At 39.8% G+C, this 22932-nt stretch overlaps 1 protein-coding gene across 2 annotated transcripts in view; it reads right to left on the bottom strand.

Moving 5' to 3' along the window:
- Positions 1-22502, bottom strand: part of ARHGAP21 (Rho GTPase activating protein 21) — a 111465-nt gene extending 88963 nt beyond the window's left edge. Inside the window, exon 1 of one of the 2 annotated variants that reach the window (XM_058040028.1) lies at positions 22199-22502. In XM_058040028.1, coding sequence (XP_057896011.1) covers positions 22199-22285 — 87 coding nt within the window. In that variant the 5' untranslated portion in view covers positions 22286-22502. The remainder of the gene's footprint in view (positions 1-22198) is intronic. The other variant, XM_058039879.1, reaches the window with a different exon arrangement.
- Between the last annotated feature and the right edge of the window lie 430 nt (positions 22503-22932).

Below are 22932 nucleotides of genomic sequence, written 5' to 3'. Positions count from 1 at the left end.
CTCTTCCTGAAGCCAGTTAAAATGAGAAAAATAAAATCTTCATCAAAATAAAATTACGAGAGCATGTGTGAAGCCACGTGAGTTTATCAGCTAGCAAAATAATCACATTTGCTTCCTTTCCCTTTTTCCTTCAGCTGGAAGGCAGTCCACCGCTGAAATAAGAAAGGGACTGTACTGAGCTCTCAGTCAGAAAGGTAAGCTCCAGCTTCAGAAAGCAAAAGTCTAATCTCAGCTACAACAAAAAATTTCCAAACATTTCTTTCACTTAACTAGTTTACTGACTGAACCGAAAACCAAAAAACAAACCCAGAAAATCAATTTGGGCATGCTGGAAAACATATAACATAGTATTATTGATGTTATTTTTCACAGAACACCCTTATTTTGCTATTCTTAACATACAGGGTTGGGAGGTTTTTTCCATGAATAAAAATGTTTTTATTAAATGATAACTCACCCTTACAGATTGGATATCTCTATAGTGTTAAACTTTACCATCTGCACTATCAGAGTCAAAACACTTCAAACTCAGCACTAGTTCTTCAAGGTGTTAGACTTAAGAATGACAATTTTAGAATTGCTCTCCCAAAATTCAAGTAATGATCAGACATTGTACTTATGTTCTAAAAACCTTAGAAAAAAACTTCTAAGTGAACATTACACTCCTTAATACCTTCCTGCAGGTCTCCCACAGAGCAAGGAACCCTAAGCTCCTAGAGCAAACCTTTTCAAGGCTGCTGCACCCAGCTGGCGAGACCCATGGTGCTGAACACCCTTCTTGGCCACTTCACCTCCACACCAAGGGAGAGCTCCAAGTACCCTCCACAGGAGCCTTTCCAAAAGCCTTTCTCCTTTTCCCACCTGTGGTCTCACATGTAAAGCTTGAGTAGAACTCCCACTCTGTTAGCATTACACAAATGCTACACAGGAAGGTGCCATGTAGAAACATTATTTACACCGAGTTACTCAGTGCAGTCTGAAGTCCTCTGCCAGCACATTTTTTCCTGCAGATGCATGGGCAGGGAACATAGACTCTAAGATACTGGATTACTAATGAGCAACATTTTTCAGACCTGCACCTCTACTTTCCTTTTGTAAAGTATAAATACAGCAGCTAACATATGGTACAAATAAAGCTACTCTGGGCTAGGTTTTCAAATCTGTCAGGCAACTTGTTGTATTGATTACAGACAACATAATGCAGTACAGAGTCCTGTCCACTCAAGATACAGAACCCAGCAGAGAAACAAGCATCACCACGTCACTCCCAAGAGAAGAAGAGTTAAATAAAAACAGCCTGTTAACTAATACAGCTTGGTGACTTATGCCTAGCTTTCTCTTCTGACTGTCCCTAAATTTTGAACCTGCACAGTGCAGAGGCTTGTCTAGAACTTGATGAAGCTTTCATTCACTTGAATTAAGATGAGGTACAAACAAATAAAATCAAACACCCCTGTTCCCTGCACTAAAAAAAATTTCAGTTTAGACCCCATAACCATGCCTCCATATGCTAAACACCGGTCTTTTTTAAAAAAATCTCAAAGATTGATCTCTATAATATCTAGTAATCTCTCTAGGCAATTTACATAACAGGAAGAGATTCAAAAATTCAGATTTTCCTTCAGTTTTTCCATAATTTTTTTCTATTAGGAACAAGCCCAGTTTTGCATGAACAGTGTTATCAGATCAGTCATGTGACACAATCTGAAACGAACTTTCACGACTTCCATTCCTTTTTGTTTTATAAAATATGTGGACTTGATCAATGCTCTTCCCCACCATTGTGCAAATTTCCATCTGTTCTCAAAAGTCTTCACTCATGCAAAGGTAGATTCACTTGGAAGAAAATATCCTTTAAAAGAAGTCAGCCAATTTTCCAGTGAGCTTTGGAATTCTAAGAAGGCTTAAGGTTTATTTTAGAAACCAATCAAACATATCAAGTTGCTACATTGAGTAGCAGAACTGACTTCGGTCTCATACATCTTGTAACTCATCCTCATCTTCTTTGGTCCTGTCAGATCCCCTGTAAGGGGAAGAATGGTTTTTTGGCAGTCCCACATGTGCTGACTGGCCACAACAGCTCCCCCACCTCACCTGCAGTGCAAGGCATTAACAGGGCTTCGCTTCCCAAAACCTACTGAGTGACTCTGAATTTGCAGGCACTTCATTATCTCTGAGACCATCTTCCTCTCTTGAAATTTGACCAAAATTGGCCAGGGACCTTCAAGAGCAACTGCAGAACAACCAACAGATGGGCAGAGTGATGCCATGAACAAAAGAAATCAGATTCAAGAATTTTTACTTCTTTGTTCCATTACACCACTTGCTTCTGACACTATCTTCTGCCTGAAGAAAACAAGCCTTGCATTTTCACCCGTAGTGCCTTCTGCTACTTCAGCATGCAATTATCCTACAGAAATGCAGATATTGTGATCTTTTCATCAAAAGTAAAAGAAGAAACTTGCAGGATCATAAGCTAGCACTTTTAATACATTTTGATCTTAATAATGCTTATATACATTATTTAGGAAAAAATATAACTGAAAATTAAGGAATCAGAAATATTCTTTGCAAATATTCATGAGTACAGGTGGAACAACGAACTACTTTTTTTCTGATCAACATACATTTTCTAATAGATTAAACTGTACTTTCCTCATTTTTTGCATGTCTGTAGAGGCAAAGATTATTTTTTTCCAGGAAGCAAGAATTCAAATTCAGAAAACACAGGCAGAGCAAAGGTAGTGCTGCACTTTTCTTCACAGGGTATAGCTCCAGGTCTAAGCATCTAGCTAGGAAATTCAAAACAGTGAAGTACAGACCAGGCAGATGCTAACAGCAGCATTATGTTGAAGAAAGGAGTACATCTGAAATCCCAACGTTTTTTACAGTTCAGACAACATAATGTATTTTCAGATGCAATGTGAAAAATTACTATTTAAAATTACTGCAATGCACTGTAAATGATACAATGTGCAGAAAAGCCAGGTGTCTGAATTCTTCTGCATGTAACAGGCAAATTAGCTGTGGCACAAAAGAGACTTGACACAATACTTAATTCTTTCATACAATGGAATTTAAAACCTTTTTATTTCTTAACCGTGGGATAAAAGGAACTTTTATGACAAAAACACACAGTATGCAAAACACTACAGTAGCACTGGCAAAGACCTGCTTTTCGTCAACTAGAAGCACTGCCCCATAACATTTACAGAGGAAGTCAATAGCTTCACCCTCTGGCCTTAACATTTCAATTACACTGTGAACCCAGGGTAATTTTTACTGCTTACCACTAAAGGGAAATACACTGATTGCAAAAAACCACAGAACTCAACACATGTAGCTCTGTGGGGATGGTATCTAAGTAGATCTTAGCAATGATGTGTCGCTTAGAATTACAGTCTTAAACCTCATTATGCTGGTGGCACAATTCATCATTCCAAAACTCTTAGAAAAGTCAGCTATCCTCTGAAAGGTTAAGACAAGGAGAATGTTTGCTTCCCTAAATGCAGGAAGCATCTTAAAAACCAGAAGTTTGCTCATATTAGCACATTATCATTCATCAGCACAAAAAGTCCAGAACTAAGTTCCACTTTCCAAATGATCTCTCAAGCATACATGACATTTCTAGAAGTGATGGGCTTGGCCAGCCTAACAGCGTACTGCTTGCCCCTTCAGTGAACCACCTCAGCCAGAGACTACTAAGAATGCCCCAGAACTGCAGCCTGGCCTCAGAGGGGATTGGAGAAAAACTGCCTACCTATGAATGAGAAGGAACTGGTTTCTGAGAAATACCATCTTTACTCAATACATAACAGAAAACCAATAAATAAAAAGCCTCACCTGGAGCTAATTCTAGAAGGAAGGACTTATTCTGATTTAGTCAGTAGGGAGTGGAGATACATTCCCCTAATTTCTAAACCAATAAAATAACTTTGTTTTCCTTTCAGCTTTCTATAGAGGAGAAAGCTGTGCAAAAACTTTTTTTTTTTTTAAGCTTGAAAATATTTTGGGGTGTTTGCTATTAATGAAAGGGTATAAGCAGAGCCACACCAAAACTCTGGCCAATAGGGTTCCATCCACCAAGTCGAGAGCTACTCCCAAGCCTATCTCCAACCCTGCACATAACAAATAGTCACATAACTAATGTTCTTTAGAGATCAGTAATAACATCTATTGATCTCACTAATAAATAAAGGCCAAGCAAGGTGGCTGTGGTATGATGGTCTAAATCCTAAATCCACTATTTCCTTCAGATTTATCACTCATAGAGATCCATCTTTTCTACTCCTTATTCCCAAGATCTTGACAAATAGAATTAATTACACTGAGAAGTTAAAGCACAACGAAAGGGCTTCCAAGAACCGAGTTTAAAACCCAATCTCTGGAATTCCCCAATGTAAGGATAAAGAAAGAAAGAAAACTCTAGAAAGCAAATCTGTACCTTCATTTTTCCTGAGCGCTGAACCCAAAAAAGTTGCTAATACAGGAAACACACAGAGAAAACAGTCCTAAGAAAGTCAACCTGATTCCCATTTTCTTCACTGAAATTTCATCCTGCAAAGTTGGACAATTAAGAGGAACTGTAAACTTGACCTAATCATCACCCTAGTAAAAATTCATGCTGGATGATGAAAAGCCACATCCTCCGCAGTCATGCCACTGAAGTTCTTGAGACAGGCTTAAAACCAACATCTATCATTTGTTTGGTTTTTTCTTATGCCTAGAACACCTTTATCTCTGAAACAGACTAGTCCAAAATTACAAAATTTCACTGAGCTTTATACTGAAAATATATTCTTCATGAGGCATTTTACAGGTGATACTTGGGAGGAAAAAAAGCCCCACAGCAGTATTCTGTATTGAATCTAATTCCGATTTTTTTTAAGACTTCTACAGGTGTCCTTTTCATCACATAACTACATTAAGAAACATCTCATTTTTATTAGAAAGGACATGCCAGTAGGACTTTTTATAATGTAGCAATGTTTTTCTTCTAAGAAGAAGTGACAAACACATAGCCATATTTGCATACACTGGACACTGTTGATTAAAAGGCTGCTGTGGTCTTCACACAGTGAGGTCCCAGAAGTCTCCAAAGAGGAAGGTTCCAGACCTCTCACAAGCTGTTCCAATGTTTAACCACCCTAAACAGTAATTTTTTCTCCTTGTGTTCACCTGGAGCTTCCCCTCCTACATTCATTTTCTCATCCCTTCCCTTTCAAGAGGCTGAAGGCCCCATCCCGCTGCCCCCTCAGCCTTCCCTGCTTCAGGCGGGGCAAAGCTGGGCTCAGTGGCCTCCTGTCCAGGCAGGCGCTCCAGGCCCTCTCTCCAGTTTGTCATGTCCCACACAGAGGGCCAAACACTGGGCATGGTCTTCTGGGAAGAACACAACAGCAAACAGATTGGGAAGGACACCAACACAATGTCCAGAGATTACAGAGTACAAATGCCTAAAACATTGTGAACAGCATGGCCAAACAGATATGCTACACAAGCACAGCAATAACAATTACACCAGCAGCATTACTTATACTGATATTATTTTTTTCCCCTCACCTCAATGACCTCCAGAGCTGCAAAATCAGCATGTAATTCCCTGGCCTTTTTTAAGTCTTCTACTCATTAAAGTCTTGCCACACACTAAATGGAAAGAAACCCCAGCAACGGAGGAAGAAATAGTTCGGTAGGAAAAGGAGAGGATGAGAGAGGGCACAAAGTGGTCCTTATTTTTAAGATGCATGGCAGGTGTGATTGACAACATACAAAGGCACAAAAAGACTTAACTGACCATGAATAATCTGTCACACATTAAAAAACTTACCTCTGTACTGAATACTAAGCACAAAGTACATCAATGAGCAACAGATTCCCTGCCTAAAAAAGCTGGATAGAATAAGTGTCAAGGATTTTTATTACTTTTTTAACTGAAAAGTTCAGCACTATAGTGCAGAAGTAATTAAAAAGGCAAAAAATTCCCACTCTAAGGACTCCTAGTAAATAAGGAATAAATGTACTAGCACTTAATCTTAAAGAAACTTTTAATAACTAAAGACTGATACAAGCAACCTGAACAGAAATTCAGGTGCGCAAACCCAGGATATGGTACATAAACCCACCCGAGCCAGTATTCCAACAGACTGAAAAACTGTTCAGCCACCAACACATTTTCTGTATGAAAAAGAACACACCACACAAAATGTTATCAGCAAGTTTGAGACAGTCTGTGAGAGCTACATTCAAAGTCTGAAATTGATGTGCCACTGAAACTTAATGAAATTACCATTTCAAGAAAAACATACCTTTTCAACAAGCAAGTCCTAAATCAATCATAACATATCAGGTATCAAACTTCTGTCAGTACTCAGGGGAGTACTAATATTACAGCCAAAAAAATCCTAGGAAACAAGACATAGAAAGCTACAACATTAAAAAGAAATTAAAGAAAAACAACACAGTTGAATGCGTGGAATAGAGGGGAAAAGCAACATACTAACAGAAACCAAGAAACAAGCAGGAGGTTTATCAGTGGAAAACTACAGGTTGACTATTTATTATATAACAAAGTCACATGAATTAAATTCAGAGTTGCTTATATTTCTGCAGAAAGTCTGCCTTGTGTCACCACAACCTTTCTGCCAGCTGCAGGTCTTGACCCTTAACAAAAATTTCACCTAACATCATATGAAGCTCACAGTGTATCTTAGGAATGTATTTTACCAGTCTTGTCCCAAGTGTGAGTACACACACTGTGACCCATCAATCATGAACTACTACACATGTGCCAAGCTCCTCATACATAAGTGACAGTAATCAGCCTGTGCAAAAATATTTGACTCTCTTCTGGAGGCTTTTGCTTTCATTTTTACTATGTCTGTAAAAAGACAATATATTTCCTAATATATTGTCTTTCAAGTGAGAAATTTTTTTAAAAAATCACCATTCAGCAACTTCAGGCCAAATGGTAGAAATTCCATGACCTGGGTGTGCTTGCACAAAATATTATGTGTAAAACAACGATAGGACACCTGCACTCCACTAAAATGCAGCAAGACATAAAGACAGCACAACTTACCAAAATACTTTCAACCAGATTTCAAAAATGACATCAATAATACTAAACTGACATCAACAATAACTAAAAATTACTTAACTGCAGGAATTCAAGCTCTTGTTTCAGTTTTATTTAACAGTCCCTTTTCAAAACGTCTTCACTGCTTTTCTTATCAAATTTACATCCTGGCTTTCAAATTATATCATATGATGAAACAGATTAATCATCTAATGAAACTTCCTCTTCTCTGCATTTAATTCCCCTGTACAAGTTCCTGGCCAGCAGCCTGTAAAGGTTTTACCTTGTACAAGACCAATTCAGAAGAATTATGTTATTCACAAAAACATAAGCAATAAAATACATATTATTTTTAATAATTTTTTTAACATCAGAGCAGAACACAAGCAATCCAGTAGGGTTTCAGAATGTGCTAATAGTTCCTTTCTGACACCAGTGACTGTTACTCCAAAAAGGAACAGGCAATCCACTAAGCTTCGTATTTACAGAACAGGAAGAATTCTTGGGAGCATGAAGTGCAGGGGCCACCTCAGCTACAGTGACTGAACAACGAGGTTCAGGATCCTGGGAGCAGAGAGCAAAGCCACATTATAGAACAGAACTGCTCACTGATCAGCCTGGAAGAATTTCAAAGGAGGCTGTCCTGGAGAAGAGTCTGGGAGAGCTGGTTGATTTTCATGGATCTCCTCCTACAAGCTCAAGAATGATCCTTAGCAGTGCGCAAAGAATCAAGCAAAGGTGGCAGGAGGCCTGCATGGACAAGCAAGAAGATTCTGGCTGAGCTCAGATGAAAAAGGGAGTGTACAAGGATCACAAGCATAATCCAGGGGATCCAGAAGAAACAAAGACATTGTCTGAGCATGCAGTGATAGGTGTTAGGAAAGCCAAAGCCCCCGGGAAAGCCAAAACCCACTTGGATTTTCATCTGGTACGGGACATGAAAGGCAACAAGAAAAGCTTCCAAACATACAAAAGACAAGAAGGTAGATTTATCAAGAATAAAACATGCTTAATCAGCCTGATGGCCATTTGTAAAGAGTTGGCTGGCTTGGTAGATGAGAGCAGCAGGTATTTTTTTACCTTGACATCAGAAGAGTTTTTGACACTGTCTCTTATGGACAAACTTATGAAGTATGGGCCAGATAAAAAAGAACAGTGAACTGAACTGGAAATTGAAGGGGTTATGAACAACAGGAAGAGGTCCAGCAGGAGGCCAAGTATGAAATTAGAAAATGTACAGAAGCAAACTGAAATAGAGGAAAATCCATAAAAATATCACTACCACCACCCTAAATTTTACTATAAGCATGATCAAACACTGAAACATGTTGCCAGAAAACCTGCTGAGTCTCCATACTTGTGGTCAAAGCCAGCCTAGACACCATCCCAGACAGCCTGCTCCAGTTTACTGAACTGAGTGATCTTCAGAAGCGCCTTCCAACCTCAATGATTCACTGATACTGGTTTTAAATCTGTGCTGTATCTTCAGTAGTGAGAAAGCATTTTACAGCAGCTCCACAAATCAGAGCTGCAGGCAAATCAGGTTCAGACTGTTTTTGGTGAAGTGCTGCATTCTAGCTCAAATCCCTAACATCCCCTACCTGTTCATGTCCAACAGAGTCTGCAATACCCCCTGCTAACACGCACATAGGACTTTCAACAGAAGTACAAAAGTGTATCCATTGCTCCTCTGGCTTCAGCAACCACTTTCACAATTGTAACATAAAATCACAGGTGTATCTGGAAGGAAGGAGGAAACAGAAGAACAAATTCACCTCAATATTGCTCTCAGAGGGCCAAAAACTCTCAAGTCATAGATCTAACACTGAAGAGAGAATGCTGCAGTATAGAAGTGGTTTCCAGGCTCCAGGCAAAATCCTGTGGTAGCTACAGAAAAGAAAACCACACCAGGAAGACAAAATTCTCTTAAAACAGGGAAAGTCTGTTAATGCTGGAAGGAGACACTAGATGAAGTATAATTATACTTAAGTCCATGACTTGCTACAGAAAGATGCTCATGAATTTCTTTTGGTTTTGCTTTTGAGGTTTTTTTTTTTTTTTTAGATTAAATTTACATTTTTTAAATTCACAACTTGTACTACTTTTACAACAAAGAGTCTTATCTGCCTGGTTTTGGAGACATACCTACAACACTTTCAAGTTGCACACGTTCAAAAAAGCAGGCTTCATTTTTCACAGATTTCCTTTAAACAGACAAGCTTTCTCACCCTCTAAATTTGAGCAAGAATAAAGGAGTTGTATAAAAAGACAAACATTTTGTTCCTGAAACAAATGTATCTACTTCCACTGAGTTTAGCTTCAATATACAGTTATTTTACTTTCTTCAAATTTTCACATTGTGACTTCATATATAACAGCATGTCAGGTTTTCTATAGCATGTATGGTCTTGCATTATCCGAAGACCTGGTATTTGTAGGCTTTTTACTCTAACAAGTGAAGAAATGTTAGTTGCTTGGGGTATTTTTACTTAGACCTGACACTGATCTCTCCAAAAGAAGGTTTGAAGAAAGTATACAATTCATTTATTTATATTCTAGGACATAATACAAAAAGTAGTCAGCATTAAAGAACAGTTATAGGCACAAGTAATTTTGAAAAGAATTAAAGTTTTTTTTTCCAAAGGCTTGTTTATCAGAACCACTGATTCAAAGCCTGCTGAAATCCAGAACCATCTCCAGCTGAAAAGACTTATACAGGCTATTTATGAAGTAAGAATAAATGTAATTTTTCCCCCTTTTTTATATGTTAAATTAGACCAAATACCTTTTTTTCACCGATTATTAAAAAAACTTTTATTAACATAAACAACACAAGATGCCTTCTGACACCATTTTTTATCATTTCTGAAATAATCTAACCTAAATCTGCACTTAAGAATAAAAAATAGTCTGGACTTCAACCATTTAAATACAATGGAACTTCTCAGAACTCATTGGAACACAAAGTACAAAGCAGTATAATGGAAAAGTAAAGCCTCTACTGCCACTTTGTAACAGCCATTTGTAAATAAGGTAACAGAGAAAAATAGGCTTGTGAAATAACATGCACATAGGCCAGAACAGTCTTATTAAGCAGTAAGAATAAATTGGAAGATCCTTCTCTAGTGAGTCATTCCAAAATACAACTAGTTGTATTTCTTTCCCAAATGAGAAGTGTCTTTGCAATAAAGAAACCAAGTTCCACAAAAAACAACTGCACCATGGGACAAAGAACACAAAGAAGGACAATCATTGTTCCTCATGCCTTGAAAAGGTTAGCAACATTCAGGTCAGGACATATTCTTGTAACCCAGCTTTTCCACTTAGAAAAGTAGGGAAGACTAGAGGCACTTTCCAAGGAATGAAAGCTCAATGTATCTTGGGTCCTAAGCAGGAAAGAGAAATCTGCCAGACCAGATTATCCAAGTGGGAGAAGTCACCACAGTATTAACTGAATTTAAGGTCAAGTCAGTCCCACAAATCCCGGTTTTAATCTCACACAATGCCCTCCCCTTAACTCATTTGGTATAATTAAGAGTTTGAATTTTTAAAAAAATCCAATAATTAAAAAAAAGAAAAAACCCAAACAGACCATCACCCACACAGCAACGCAGCACCAAAAAACATACCAAATAACTACAAACAAAAAAAAAAAAAACCCACATTTTTTTTGCATTATCCAAATAAGATGATTGTGGTGTTTGTGCTTCACCTCCCTTACAGAAGACACAGAACCTAACACAAAAAAAATCTGGTTTCCAAACTTCAGATTCCCATTGTGAACTGCAAAGCAGCTTACAGACAACCATTACATCACTTACCCACATTGCATCATCCAAACTTTAAGCCATTGAATGACAGCCATGACATGTAAAAAGGTTAACATGCTGAAGGAGTTGCAAGGGGAGAATCTTTTTCCCAAATAAACTCACACTGGGATAGTGTGAAAAACAGGCATCACTGAATTCTTAACTGAATACAAGATTTTTTCCTAAGTTTATCCAAGTCTAGGATTTAAATGAAACAAGGAAAAAATGATTCTCCACAGACAAACTTACCAGTGAGGACTGTTTACCCTGAACACGCCTTGCTGAGTAACTGTCTAATATTACCACTGTCTCTACTCACTTGCATTAAAGAATTTAGTTTCTCAGTCATGAATCACTGATTACAAGACCAGAAACCATCTTAGCCACAGATGCCTTTTAACATTTTAGATCTAGCTTTAAAAATAGTTTTTGGGGGTGGAGGTTTTTGTCTACACAAAAGACAAAAACCCCAACTCAACAAAACTATTTTTGTGGCCATCTCATTTCCCAGTTGTTCAGGTAGAAGTTTACCTTTTTTTTACCTTACCTTCTGGATAACTGATTTTCAGGACTCGTGAAGGGGAGAAGTTTCATTTTGCCAGAGGGAGCTGCTCCCTCCGGTCCTTTCCCTATCCCTACATCACCCAGTCCCATTCCTTTGGAGCTATGTAGCTTGCTGTGCAGCCTCTGAAAGTGCTATTTCCTTCCCTTAAGCTGTAGAAATAGAGTGAAAGAGAAGTAACTATTCCAGAACAAACGGAAGTCCCAGCAGCATCATTCACCACAAAAGGAGAAAGGAGTTTTCCACAGGATCTAAATGGTTTACTGAGTTTGCTGCTGCAAATAAGACTTGTAATAAAAAATTAAGTCCTGCAATGTAATGCAGTCCACTAAAAAGGTGGCACAGAAAACTATTCCACAGGCAAAAAAAAGCACTTGTTTGACTGCAAACAAGTAGAAAAGAAATAACAGTATGACAGCATTTGTAACTTTTGTGTACAATCCTCAATCACCTTGAGATCTCCATCTGGTAGGGGGGATGGAGAAGAGATGGACTGAACACAAGAGTAGGCAATGGTGCATTTCATTTAGCTTATTAAAAATGGAGAACATTAGACTCATATGATGCAACAACTTTAACAAAACCGAGTAAAACCAAAGACATAAGCTTGGTATCTTCAAGAAGCAAAAATAGGCTCAGTTCTGAATATTTGAAAAACTCCATTTCCTGTTGCTGATCACCAACAGCTGCCTTGTTTCATCAGGCTTGGTACAGAACCTCCTGAAAGCAGAAGGAACCCTGATGAGCTATTATGGAATCAGCACTGTAACATGTAAGAACACCTGTAGATCAGATCGAAAACTCAACTAGCCCAGCTCTAACACTGACCAAATGGTGATAGCTGTGAATAATTAGGAAAGAACACAAAAACAAGCATCACTAGACTATCCTCCCAGCTCTAATTATTCACAAATCCATAATTCATTCCACTACAAGGGTACTGAGTAACTCTAAAAGCATTGCTCTTTCAAAAATATATCCAGACTACACAGTGCTTTTAGCTTTCAAAATATTAAGGAGCAGAGTAACAAGTTTAATTACCTTTTATGCAAAGCCCATCTCCTTTTGCTTGATCTCACCCCACTGTGCTCATCTGACACTGCCAAGTTCTTGGTGCAGATAGGAAAGAGATGATCCACAGAAATTCAAGATGAAAACAGAGAAAGCTACAACATATCAGCATCACCTGTCCCTAGTGTCTTCTTTCCCAAACTGCCAAGTCCTAGCTTCTGGTTTTGATACAGAAATAACTCCATATATTCAATTATCATAGATAGCCTTTCTCCACAACTTTTCCAGCTCTACTATAGTTTCCGAGATGGGGAAAAATGGAGAGAGATGGGACCCACACACATCAGCTCCAAGTGTATTATGGATTTACATACTGAGGCATAACAGAGAACACATCCAGAATTATTAGAAAATGGATGACAATTCACTCTTTTGAACAACACCAAGCATTAAGGTGATGTTTAATCCTTGGAGTTACCTACCAGAACATTTAAGATTTCACCCATGAGCTCCTGGTTAATCATTACCTCTCAGTATTTTATATGTGACATAATAGTTTGGCACTTAACACACATTTTGTATCAACTAGTGCTGAAGAAAGTCCTTGAGCATTTCTGCACAGACAATTCATCTTCACTAATCTGAATAACAATCAGCAGGCAAAAGTGCTCTACAAAGAAAGATAACAAAAGAACCACTTTTACCTCTCCACTGCCATTAAATTCATGAAGACAGCAGACAGTTACCAGACCTGTTTAGATACACAGCTGAATCATAGCCTCACAGTGCAAATGGAGAGAAAATTACTCAAAATCATCTACAGTTCTGAACTCACAAAAAAAACACCTAGAGGGCATAGGCTACAAAATGCCACTTGTATTGGCCAGCTTTCATTATACAACATGACACTTCATAACACCTTCATATAGAAAAAGCCCTTTGTTGCACAGACTCAGCCACAACCATTTTGGTTCTGTATGCAGTATTTATAAAAAGTGAGAATGCTACTTCTCATGTTTTAAAAAAATGAAAATGCCATCAAAAGAGATGCAAGAAATGAAGTTGTAAAATCACCTCCATGATGTCAGGATCAGAATACCAGCTTGCCAGACTACTTACTGATGCTGAATTACTCAGCATCTGATTCAGATACACAGATTGCAATGCATACTGAAGGTCATTCATGTTCACTTGTTTCACTATTCCAAATTCCATGTTATTGGTAATTTGGCAAGATGGGAAACTTTAATGCCCTCAGAGCAGCACACAAGCCATTCCTTTTTTTTTTCCTTAAGAAAAGAAAGATCATATTCAAATCCCACCTCACAAGCAGCTCCAAAGCAACTTCTCCAACATATTTTAAAATATAACTAAAGCATACAGAAAATGTGAGACTGTATGTAGACAGATCCATACCAAAACAGTGTAAGTACAGAGAATGGAGCAGAAGGCCTAAAAAATTGCCATGAAAATTGATTACTCCGGGCAAAGTTTACTTACTCACCTTTTACCATGATGACTGAGGATAATAAAATTTTAAAATGCATGCAAGAAGGAACAAGTCAGATTTTACAGCCATTGATGAGTAAGAAATGTTTGCAGCTCTACACAGGAATGCTTTTCACTGGAGCCACAGGCTCCCTATTAAAGTTGCATCAAAATTAGAAGAAAAGCACAACAACAAAGCATGAAATGCAATGGGGCAGCTTGTTCCATGAAAACTGCAGCATTTCTTTTGGAGATAACTCTAAACAGATTTTTATCTTACAAAAAACAGGTCAGAACCCACAGGTAAGAAGAGTCACCTGCTTGAGAAGCACATACTAGAACTGCTGCTTCTTTTGCTGAACAAAAAAAGACAACAGCTAAATGTTTCAGTTCTCAATTCTCGCATCAAAAGGAAATTTTGATAGCTTTGTATACTCCTAAAAATGCTGACTGACTTCTAGCTCTGTTAAACATTATGGAACTGAGGACATATCCATTTAGGCATGTCTAAACCACCATAGACTTTAATGACAGAATTGTATTTAAGCATCTGTCAAGCGGCTTAGCAAAGCAACCCCTTCCACATTCTATTACATCTGGACAGACCTGAACAAGTTATAATGTTGTATTTTTCTCAAAAGTAACTGGAATTGTGTTATGGTTTTGAAATCCATATCACTTTAGCTCCATAAACTAGTTTTTGAACAACACCTCTCCTGGTGCAGTTTCCCAATATAAAACTGCACCTTAAGGTGTAGATTGAGCTCTGTTTCAGTTTCCAAAATTGAGTAGTTCACCTCAATGCTGTGAATGTATCACTGAGCAGACTGTATCTATCTGCCATAAGGGATTCTTGAGAGTTCAAAGATTCTCTTTAGCTCACCCCATGGACAGAACAAGTTGTATCCAAGACCCTATTCACCCCAAAGTTTTAAACCACATCAGCATTTGAATCTTAGTCTTTTCTGCCCTTGTACTTAGACTAAGAGAATTTCACAGATATATTAAACTCTAACATTTCAGGAAAGTTAAGATTTGATTTTTTAAACCTTTTTTATTACAGGATTGTTCACTCTCTTATGCCTTGAACTTCGCAACACAAAAAGCCCCAAATATTAAGATGAAGAACTTAACTAGAAGAGAACAAAACACAGTCCTTTAAAGGGTGAGTGGTTTGCAGTGAATTTTTAATGAGAAACAGTATTTCATCAAAGTGTAAAGAGATATACATACATATATACAAGTAGGAGGGCACACTGCCATTTACATTAAGTAAAATAAAATAAAAAAAAAACCCTCCCAAAAATAACCACAAACCCCACAAAGCATCCAACTAAAAAAACCAAAAACCCACAGCAAACAAACAAAAACCCAAATCTCCACACAAGTTCAGGTTTCTCTTTTCAACCTATTTATACCAACTGCAACTGTTACTCAGAAGCATTTAAAATTTCTCTCCTCATTACAGTTTATATGGTTTTCTCTTGATTTCTTGTCCCTGGCCCTTCAAATAGACAAATACAAACCTCAACATTTAAAATATGAAGATTATGTTATCTAGACAACTTAGTGATGCCAGTGCAGGATTATTCCCTACAGCATATTTGCTAGTGCTTAATGCAGTCCATACTGTGTGTCCTAACACATTATGCAAATGAGAGACACATGAAAGAAAATGTCTATCTCAGAGTGCCCCCCTGCACCAGCAGACAATCTGTAATTAGCCATGTCCTCTAAGGAGGCACCTCATTCACTCTCACCAAAGCAGCAGCTGCTGGCAAATGGAAATTAAGAATTTTAGAACAAAAATAAGCCCACTACCTACACTCCCAAAGGTGTATACTCAGAGTTGCAAGCTAGAGTCAAAATCTAAACAGCTGTTTGTGTTTTTCCAGAATGCCCACACAGAACCTCTCAGGCCCAGCATCAAATATTTACTGAAGTGATTTGTATCAGGCTCTCTCAAATAGGCTGGAGGGAGCTGCAACAGATCCCAAAGCCTCATTAAAACACTTATCTACAAGTTCTCAGTGCAAAAATCTAGAACAGAAAATTTAAAGCAGCAACACTTTTTGCTGAACACAATTCCCTGGCATACAGAACAACAGGGTACACCAATTCAGAAAAATGCAGTAGTTCCAGCCCCCCAGCACAGAGATGCAGAGAACAAAGCATACAGTTGTGCCTAATCTTTGCCATCCTGTTCCCAACCACTGAACTCTAGTATCACCTCCCCAGAAGAGTTCTCTTCAAATCCAACAGCAGTCATCAAACAATAAATTCAGAAGATTGTTTCCCTGTTATCAAAGTAAACAATAAAACAGGGAGAAGCCAGAGTTCCCATCTAACTAATGTAAAAATGCATTTCACCATGGGTAAAAAAAAAAAAACAGAATCCATACCAAAGAAAAACAAACATTCAACAAAAAGAAAAAACACCACAGACGAAGCCTTCCCATTAAATAACCTTTATGTACCCAGGAACTGTACACACAAAACAGTTTAATCCCACCTTGCAGCTCCAAGATTATGCACTTCCAGGTTTACAAGATGCATCAGGCCTCTGACATGAACACAACCAAAGCCTGCTTGGTGTCACTGCTCCTACCCATTATACTTCTACTGTGTGTGCCTACTACTGGATGATGGGCAAAAAACACCATGGAGTGTCTTTGCAAAAAAATAAAAATTACAAGACATAAGAAGGATTTGACAGCAGAAATGCACAGCACTTACAATAATCTACATTTCATATTATAAACAAAGGCAAAGTGTTACAAGATTTCTGTAGAAAGAAATCAATCTGACCAGACAGCATAACTCACATCCACTGTCTGCATACTATGCTTAGCAAAACATATTTTTAGTATATATGCATTATCTATTGTGGCAAGCAGACAAACACTTCCTCTGTATCAAGGCCCTAAGTTCAAGGTTTTGACGAGATCATAGGCTCTGACAGCTTCCACAATCATGGAATTGTATCTAACAGCCCACCAGACTGACTTCTGGAGTACTGTCAATTCAGATTGTTTCAATGTAGTTTAGAAGCCTCAACATTTACACCTGGGCTAACTCATGCTTTTTTAAAAACAATGATTCCTGTTAACCACAATCAATAAATCGTGTTTTCATTTAACACCATTGCATTATTTTTTATATCTGCTTCCTATTCTATGCAATTCAGGACACAAACAACTGCAAGGAAGAATAGCATTCAACCTCTGAATACTACAAAGCCTCAATTTTTTCTTCCATTTGTTATCAGAGACAAAAAACAAACAGCAGCTACAAAGCACCAGCAGATATTCCTAACAGCTTAGCCTAACACTGCTACTTGGACTTCCTTGGAAAGATATTTTTTTTCTCTTAGTAAGGCTAACAGGTTGTACATGTTTATATTATCATTATCATTTACACAGACACATACGCATGTAGTCAGAGAATAAAGAAAAATATACCAGCTTTTACTCTTTTCAGAGTCCATACTGTTCAGTTGTGATTTGATTATCCACATCTAGTAAGATGTTTTCAAAGGTACAAGAGGGAAAAGATCACAAATGCATACAAGTGTGTGAGTACAAGTGTGTGAGATGAAATAGCTCCTCTTCCCCAGCTGTTCTCTCAACTGTTTTTGCATGTAAGTAAATAAAAATTACATTAAATAATATCTCTGAAGTAGCAAGCATTATTTCTGCATCTTATTAAAAATCATTACAAATAGCTTATACAGATAAAGTCAACTTAGTGCTTTGATGTTTGTCCAACCTGTTAAAGAAAAAAGTTCAGTTGTATAATGCATATACTGCGTGCAGTAAGAGCAGGTATTTCATGTGAACACAGTTCAAGATACTTTCAGTCCACTGCATTTCTCTTGCCAAAGTATTTTTTTTTCAGACAACTATACTAAAGTGGTACGATCAACAAAGTTGTGTAACTGGAAAGCAAGAAGTCACTTCAGAAAAACATATTAAACACAGCTACATTAGAAGGCAGATACCTTCATTTTCTTGAAGAACTACTTCCTGCTCCATATTGTCACTTATCAAATACCTCACATTTCTTCATGGAAGAGGTCCATGTTTTGTCAAATTATCCTAGGCTTATGCTGACATAAATCAGAGCAGAAGTCAGCATTATGCTTGCACGATTAAATAGGATTTGACTCAAGCTTTTTGAACAGTTGCAACCAAAACTCCATGTAAGGCTACTATTTATAATTAATTTATTAATGGAAGCTTTGTGCAGAATTCTCTATCACCCTAAGTCATGTACACTTTTAACAATCAGTATTGTGTACCATTAGACATATCAAATTTTATAAATGGATTTTTCTAATTCTGATCTTTAACACTGTGATTAAACCTTCCGGCCTCTGAGTATCAGGCATAGAAAAAGCATCAATACCCAACAACAGAGAGTTCCAGAACAGTTCACATGTTTACAGGCACAATTACACAAAGACTGGCATTCTGCTCTGATAGTAGAGAGACGGAACACCTGGGAAATTTCACACATGAAATTTACCAAAGTCATCCCAACTGGGTTGTTAAAATAGTAAACGATCTATTCATTATTGTTAGCGAGAAGCCAAATGATTTTCTATTTTTAGTGCCATCATTGCCCTTCTCTGGTTCCTGACCCAGCACATGCTTGTCTTCAGTTTATGCAGTTGCACTCTCTCTGATAAGGTGTAGGAGTAAGAATATTGTGGGCTTTCTTCTTCTCTGAAATTGAACAGTTTTGATTACAAACCAAGTACTGATCAGCTGCTCTTTTTTTTTACAGAAGTCTTTGGAAATATATTCCTAAATTTCAACAAATACAGAAGCTCTTCGGAATCACTAAAGACCATTCACTATTCCTAACATTTCATCTGCTAAGCAAAACAAAAACATGTAACCAGAAGAAAAATATTAGTCTTAATAAAATTATTTGATAAAGTATTTTTTCTATTTATTATTCATAAACTGAAGACATAGTATTGCTAAGAATTAAAATTTGGCTTTTAAGGCCACACACATTGTGCTTAATATTTTCTTAAATCTTCATTTAATATTCAGAATGTACTTTTAATATAGAGTAACAGTAAACTATACCACAAAGAGACACAGCACTTCTTTAAACACAAAACAGTAGCAACAGAAAAGCAAAAAAAATTTTTAAAAAAAGCACCTTTTGCTTCGCCTTTCTAGGCAAAGGATGGGAAATTAAATTTACACTAATGAAGACACCACTTCCAGCCTCGAATCTGGACAGACCTGTACGTGGGATGTTATGACTGAAGCAGTACTGCCTGTACCTCAGCAGGGCTTAAACTCTCCAGCAAAATACCGCTACAACCTGACAGAACAGAGATAGCCAACGCTTATTAATCTAAAAACCAAAAGAACACGCTCTCACTTATCTGCCCTTAGGAACATAAGCCCAGCAATTCCTCCATTTGTAAATGTGTGTCAGATTTCAAACAGAATGGCAAACAGCCCTGAGAGTCCCTGGCCCTCTCTGCCAGCTCCCCCAGGAGCCCAGAATACGTGACCTGTCCTTTGAACAGGCGCTCTGTGCTCAGACGGAGCCTGCAAGCCTCAATGCGCGATCTTTGTTGGCAACGTTCGTTTCACTCAAGGGGCTCGGTATGAAAGACCACCAGGTACAGTGTCAAAGGGAAAACAAAGGTAAAAAAATTTAAGTGAAAATAGAAATAGAAAACATAGCAAGACGTGACCAAACAGAACTTAATATCAGAGCAGGCAGGTGTCCAAAACAAAACACAAATATCAACCAACATACGTGGTATCCAGAGGACTCAAACTGCATGTCCTCTATTCTCCTACCTGTGTACACAAAGACCCACAGAAGCACCACTTCTCAAACATTCCCTTTCTTAGTCTGAGCAATGATCCTGAAGATAGAGCACAAGTTTTTCAGTTCTTACTCAAACCTTGAAGACTACAGTTGTGCATTTCCAAAAACTTAAACTGATTTAAAGTCCTAATTTCTGTTGCAACTCCCTTGACTGTGGTGAACAACAGCTATGCCTGGAGTCTTCCTCATGACAGCCTGCTGTGTGTATATCTGGACCTAAGCATTAAATGTAGATTACTTAATTACAGCATTATAATGCAAACACCATATGGGATCCATTGTCCCAAAACCATAAATCATTTCCCAAAATTGCTAATACCTTGCACATCAGTATTAGAGTACTAGAAATCCCTACAACTGCAGCAATTTTTTTGAAACCTGAAGTCCCTTTTTATAGTAAATGTTTTTCATGAAAGGTGTTTTCTGATCTTTTAAACAGAAAAGCCATTCTTAGTGTTCAACACAAACATGAGAGACTTCAATTGAAGGGATTTGTTCACATATACCACGTGGAGCACTGTACAGTAACTATTATATCAAACAAACAGAGCAGATGTCAAGCCACAAATTCTCACTCTCTGGGCATTTTACACAAATCTATGAAAGTAAAGTTGTAAGAAAATAAACTGAACTTTAAAACCCGCAGCAATATTACACGAAGGCACCGCAGAACGCACTGCAACCTTGATCAGACATTCACCAGGGCTGTCTAAGTTCAAGCGAAGATTACATCAGGCCTGCTGTGATTAAGGCAATCACAGGTCCCAGCACATGTTTTCTACCAGTTACATTTTAACTCCAACATGTAAGTACCTGGCAAAACAACAGGCAGAGCAGTCCATTTTGCAATTCCACGCCTATTAGTAGTCCCCAATTAGACAGCTTTAACACGATGAGCTCCAATAGTGCCACAGGCCTTGTTAAGGCTTACCGCCACAGGGAGGGGTACATTATGACAAGGGCCAGTGCCAAAGACCAGAAGTTTCAATGTCACAGAATTAAAAAGCAGACATTAATTTTTACCCTTAGACATGCAGTTTTCTCCTTCTTCCCACACCACCTGAACGGTACTGAAGAACAGGTTCTCCAAACATGGCACTGTTTTTAAGCTGTATTTTATCACAAAGTCTTAACATCTTCTATGCTCTTACTTAAGATTGATTTTATCCTCACCTAACCCACCTGGCTTTAAGAGACTGTGGGAACCTCTTAACTGAGGTGATAGCAGAAAGGAAAATCCTACAATACCATATGTGACACTTCCAAACCAAGGCAAAAGGGTGAATTCAAGATAGCAGTAAGCTAAAACTCAGTGTCCTAAGGAAAAAAAAATCACACAAAATAAAAAACCACAACCAAGCCAGAAATCACCCACACTTTTAAAGTTCTGTATGCCTAAAAATCACTGAACTGTATTTCAACTTCAGCAAACAAAAGGGGGAATATCTACATAAAGGGCATATATTTCACAGCCCTTTGTAGATTTAAATCAGCACTTTCTTCAGCACAACATACATACCCCAATTTTGAGAGATACAAAATCGAGCTTGCCTTTGTAAGTAAAGTTTAAGGCAAATCCGAAAACAAATCTACTGAAGCTGTTATTTTGTTGAATCCAGAGTTAATAGTGGTTTCAGAGACATTACTATTAATAGGGAGCACAGAAGGATCAGACACGGTTCTGTGTTAAAAACTTTGTCTTGCAAGTCAAAACATGCAATGGTGCCACCATAGGGCATGCTATTAAGCTTCTGAACTAAACACACAGAGGATCGTTCCAAATGCTATGGATAGAAATATCCTTAATATAAGCGGGTGGGGACAGACAGGAAAGTGGCAAGCACTGGCTACAAGCAGACAGAGGCCAGACCCTTATTTCTACTGAAAATCAGCACGATAGAAATGTGACAGGCACGAAGCCGTACTCCGGAGCGCCCAGCGAAGCGCTCCTCCAGGACGGGCAGGTTGGGCGTGGGAGCGACACGCCACGCTCTGCCCGCGGGGCCGGGGGGGCGAGAGGCCCAAGGGGCGGCCCCGGGGAAAGCTCCGTCCCGAGGGCGAGGGCGGCGGCGGCTCCGCGGGGCGCGAAGCGGAGCCGCCGCCCGGCCCGTGAGGCAGCGAAGACGCCGCCGCCTCCTGGCCCGGGAGCGGTGCCCCGAGTGCGCGGCGAGCGCTCGGCCGGGCGGCTGCCTCCCCTCCGCTGCTGGGGAACCGCACCACTCCCAGCGTCCAACTCCCAGCAACTCCGGGGCGGGCGGGCGGGCAGGAAGAGTGGGAGGGAGGGAGAGCGGGAGGGAGCGGCCATTAAGCCCGCTCCAGCCAAGCCGTTCCCCGCGGCGGGAGGCGGCCGCCCGGCCCGGCCCGCGCCCCGCCCGCCTCTGCCGTTCCTACCTGGCCGCCGGCACCGCCGCCGCCGCCCGGGGGGGGCTCGTTGTCTCCATCTCCGTCGGGTGGCCCCGCTGCCCACCGGGTCGCCATTATTTCATTCCTGGTTACAAAGGAGGCGCAAATCCTCTGGAGCCCACATCGGGGAAGGGAAGGGACGGGAGGAGGGAACCAACGCCAGAGCCACTCGCGCACAGCAGGCGAGGCTCGGCCAGCCCAGCCCCGCCGCCGGGGGACGGGTCGGCCCCGTTCACGCGGTTGCCATAGGGAAGAGCACCGGAACGACCCTGGGCTTCAGCTACGCTCCCCGGCTGCTGCCTTCATGGCTGGAGGAGGAGAGAGAGCAGATGTGTCAGTCCTCGGCGCGGGGACGACGCCGCCTCCGCCGCCCGTCCCTTGTTAGGCTAATTGCACCCACTCCGTCATCTTCCTCTTCCTCCGGCTCCTCCTATCCAGAGCCCCAGCCGCGGGGAGGAGAGGGCAAGCGGGGAGAGGCGGGAGGTGTCCGATCCCTCCTACTTCACTACACGCCGCCGGAGGGAGCGAGGACGGAGCTGCGCTGTCCGGCAGCCCCGGCCGGTGGGGGCGGTAGGGCCGCTCCCCGCCTCGGCCCAGCCGAACTTTGATCAACTGGTGGACGAGGAGAACGGGACCGGGGGCCGAGGAGCCGCTTGCTCTCCGGGCCGGGCGGAAGCCGCCGCCAGCTCACGATTCCCGCCCCGGCTGTGTCCAGCGGCGTG

Source organism: Melospiza georgiana, chromosome 1, assembly GCF_028018845.1.
Source record: "Melospiza georgiana isolate bMelGeo1 chromosome 1, bMelGeo1.pri, whole genome shotgun sequence".
Taxonomy (NCBI): Eukaryota; Metazoa; Chordata; class Aves; order Passeriformes; family Passerellidae; genus Melospiza; species Melospiza georgiana.
This window is presented reverse-complemented; position numbering and strand designations above follow the sequence as displayed.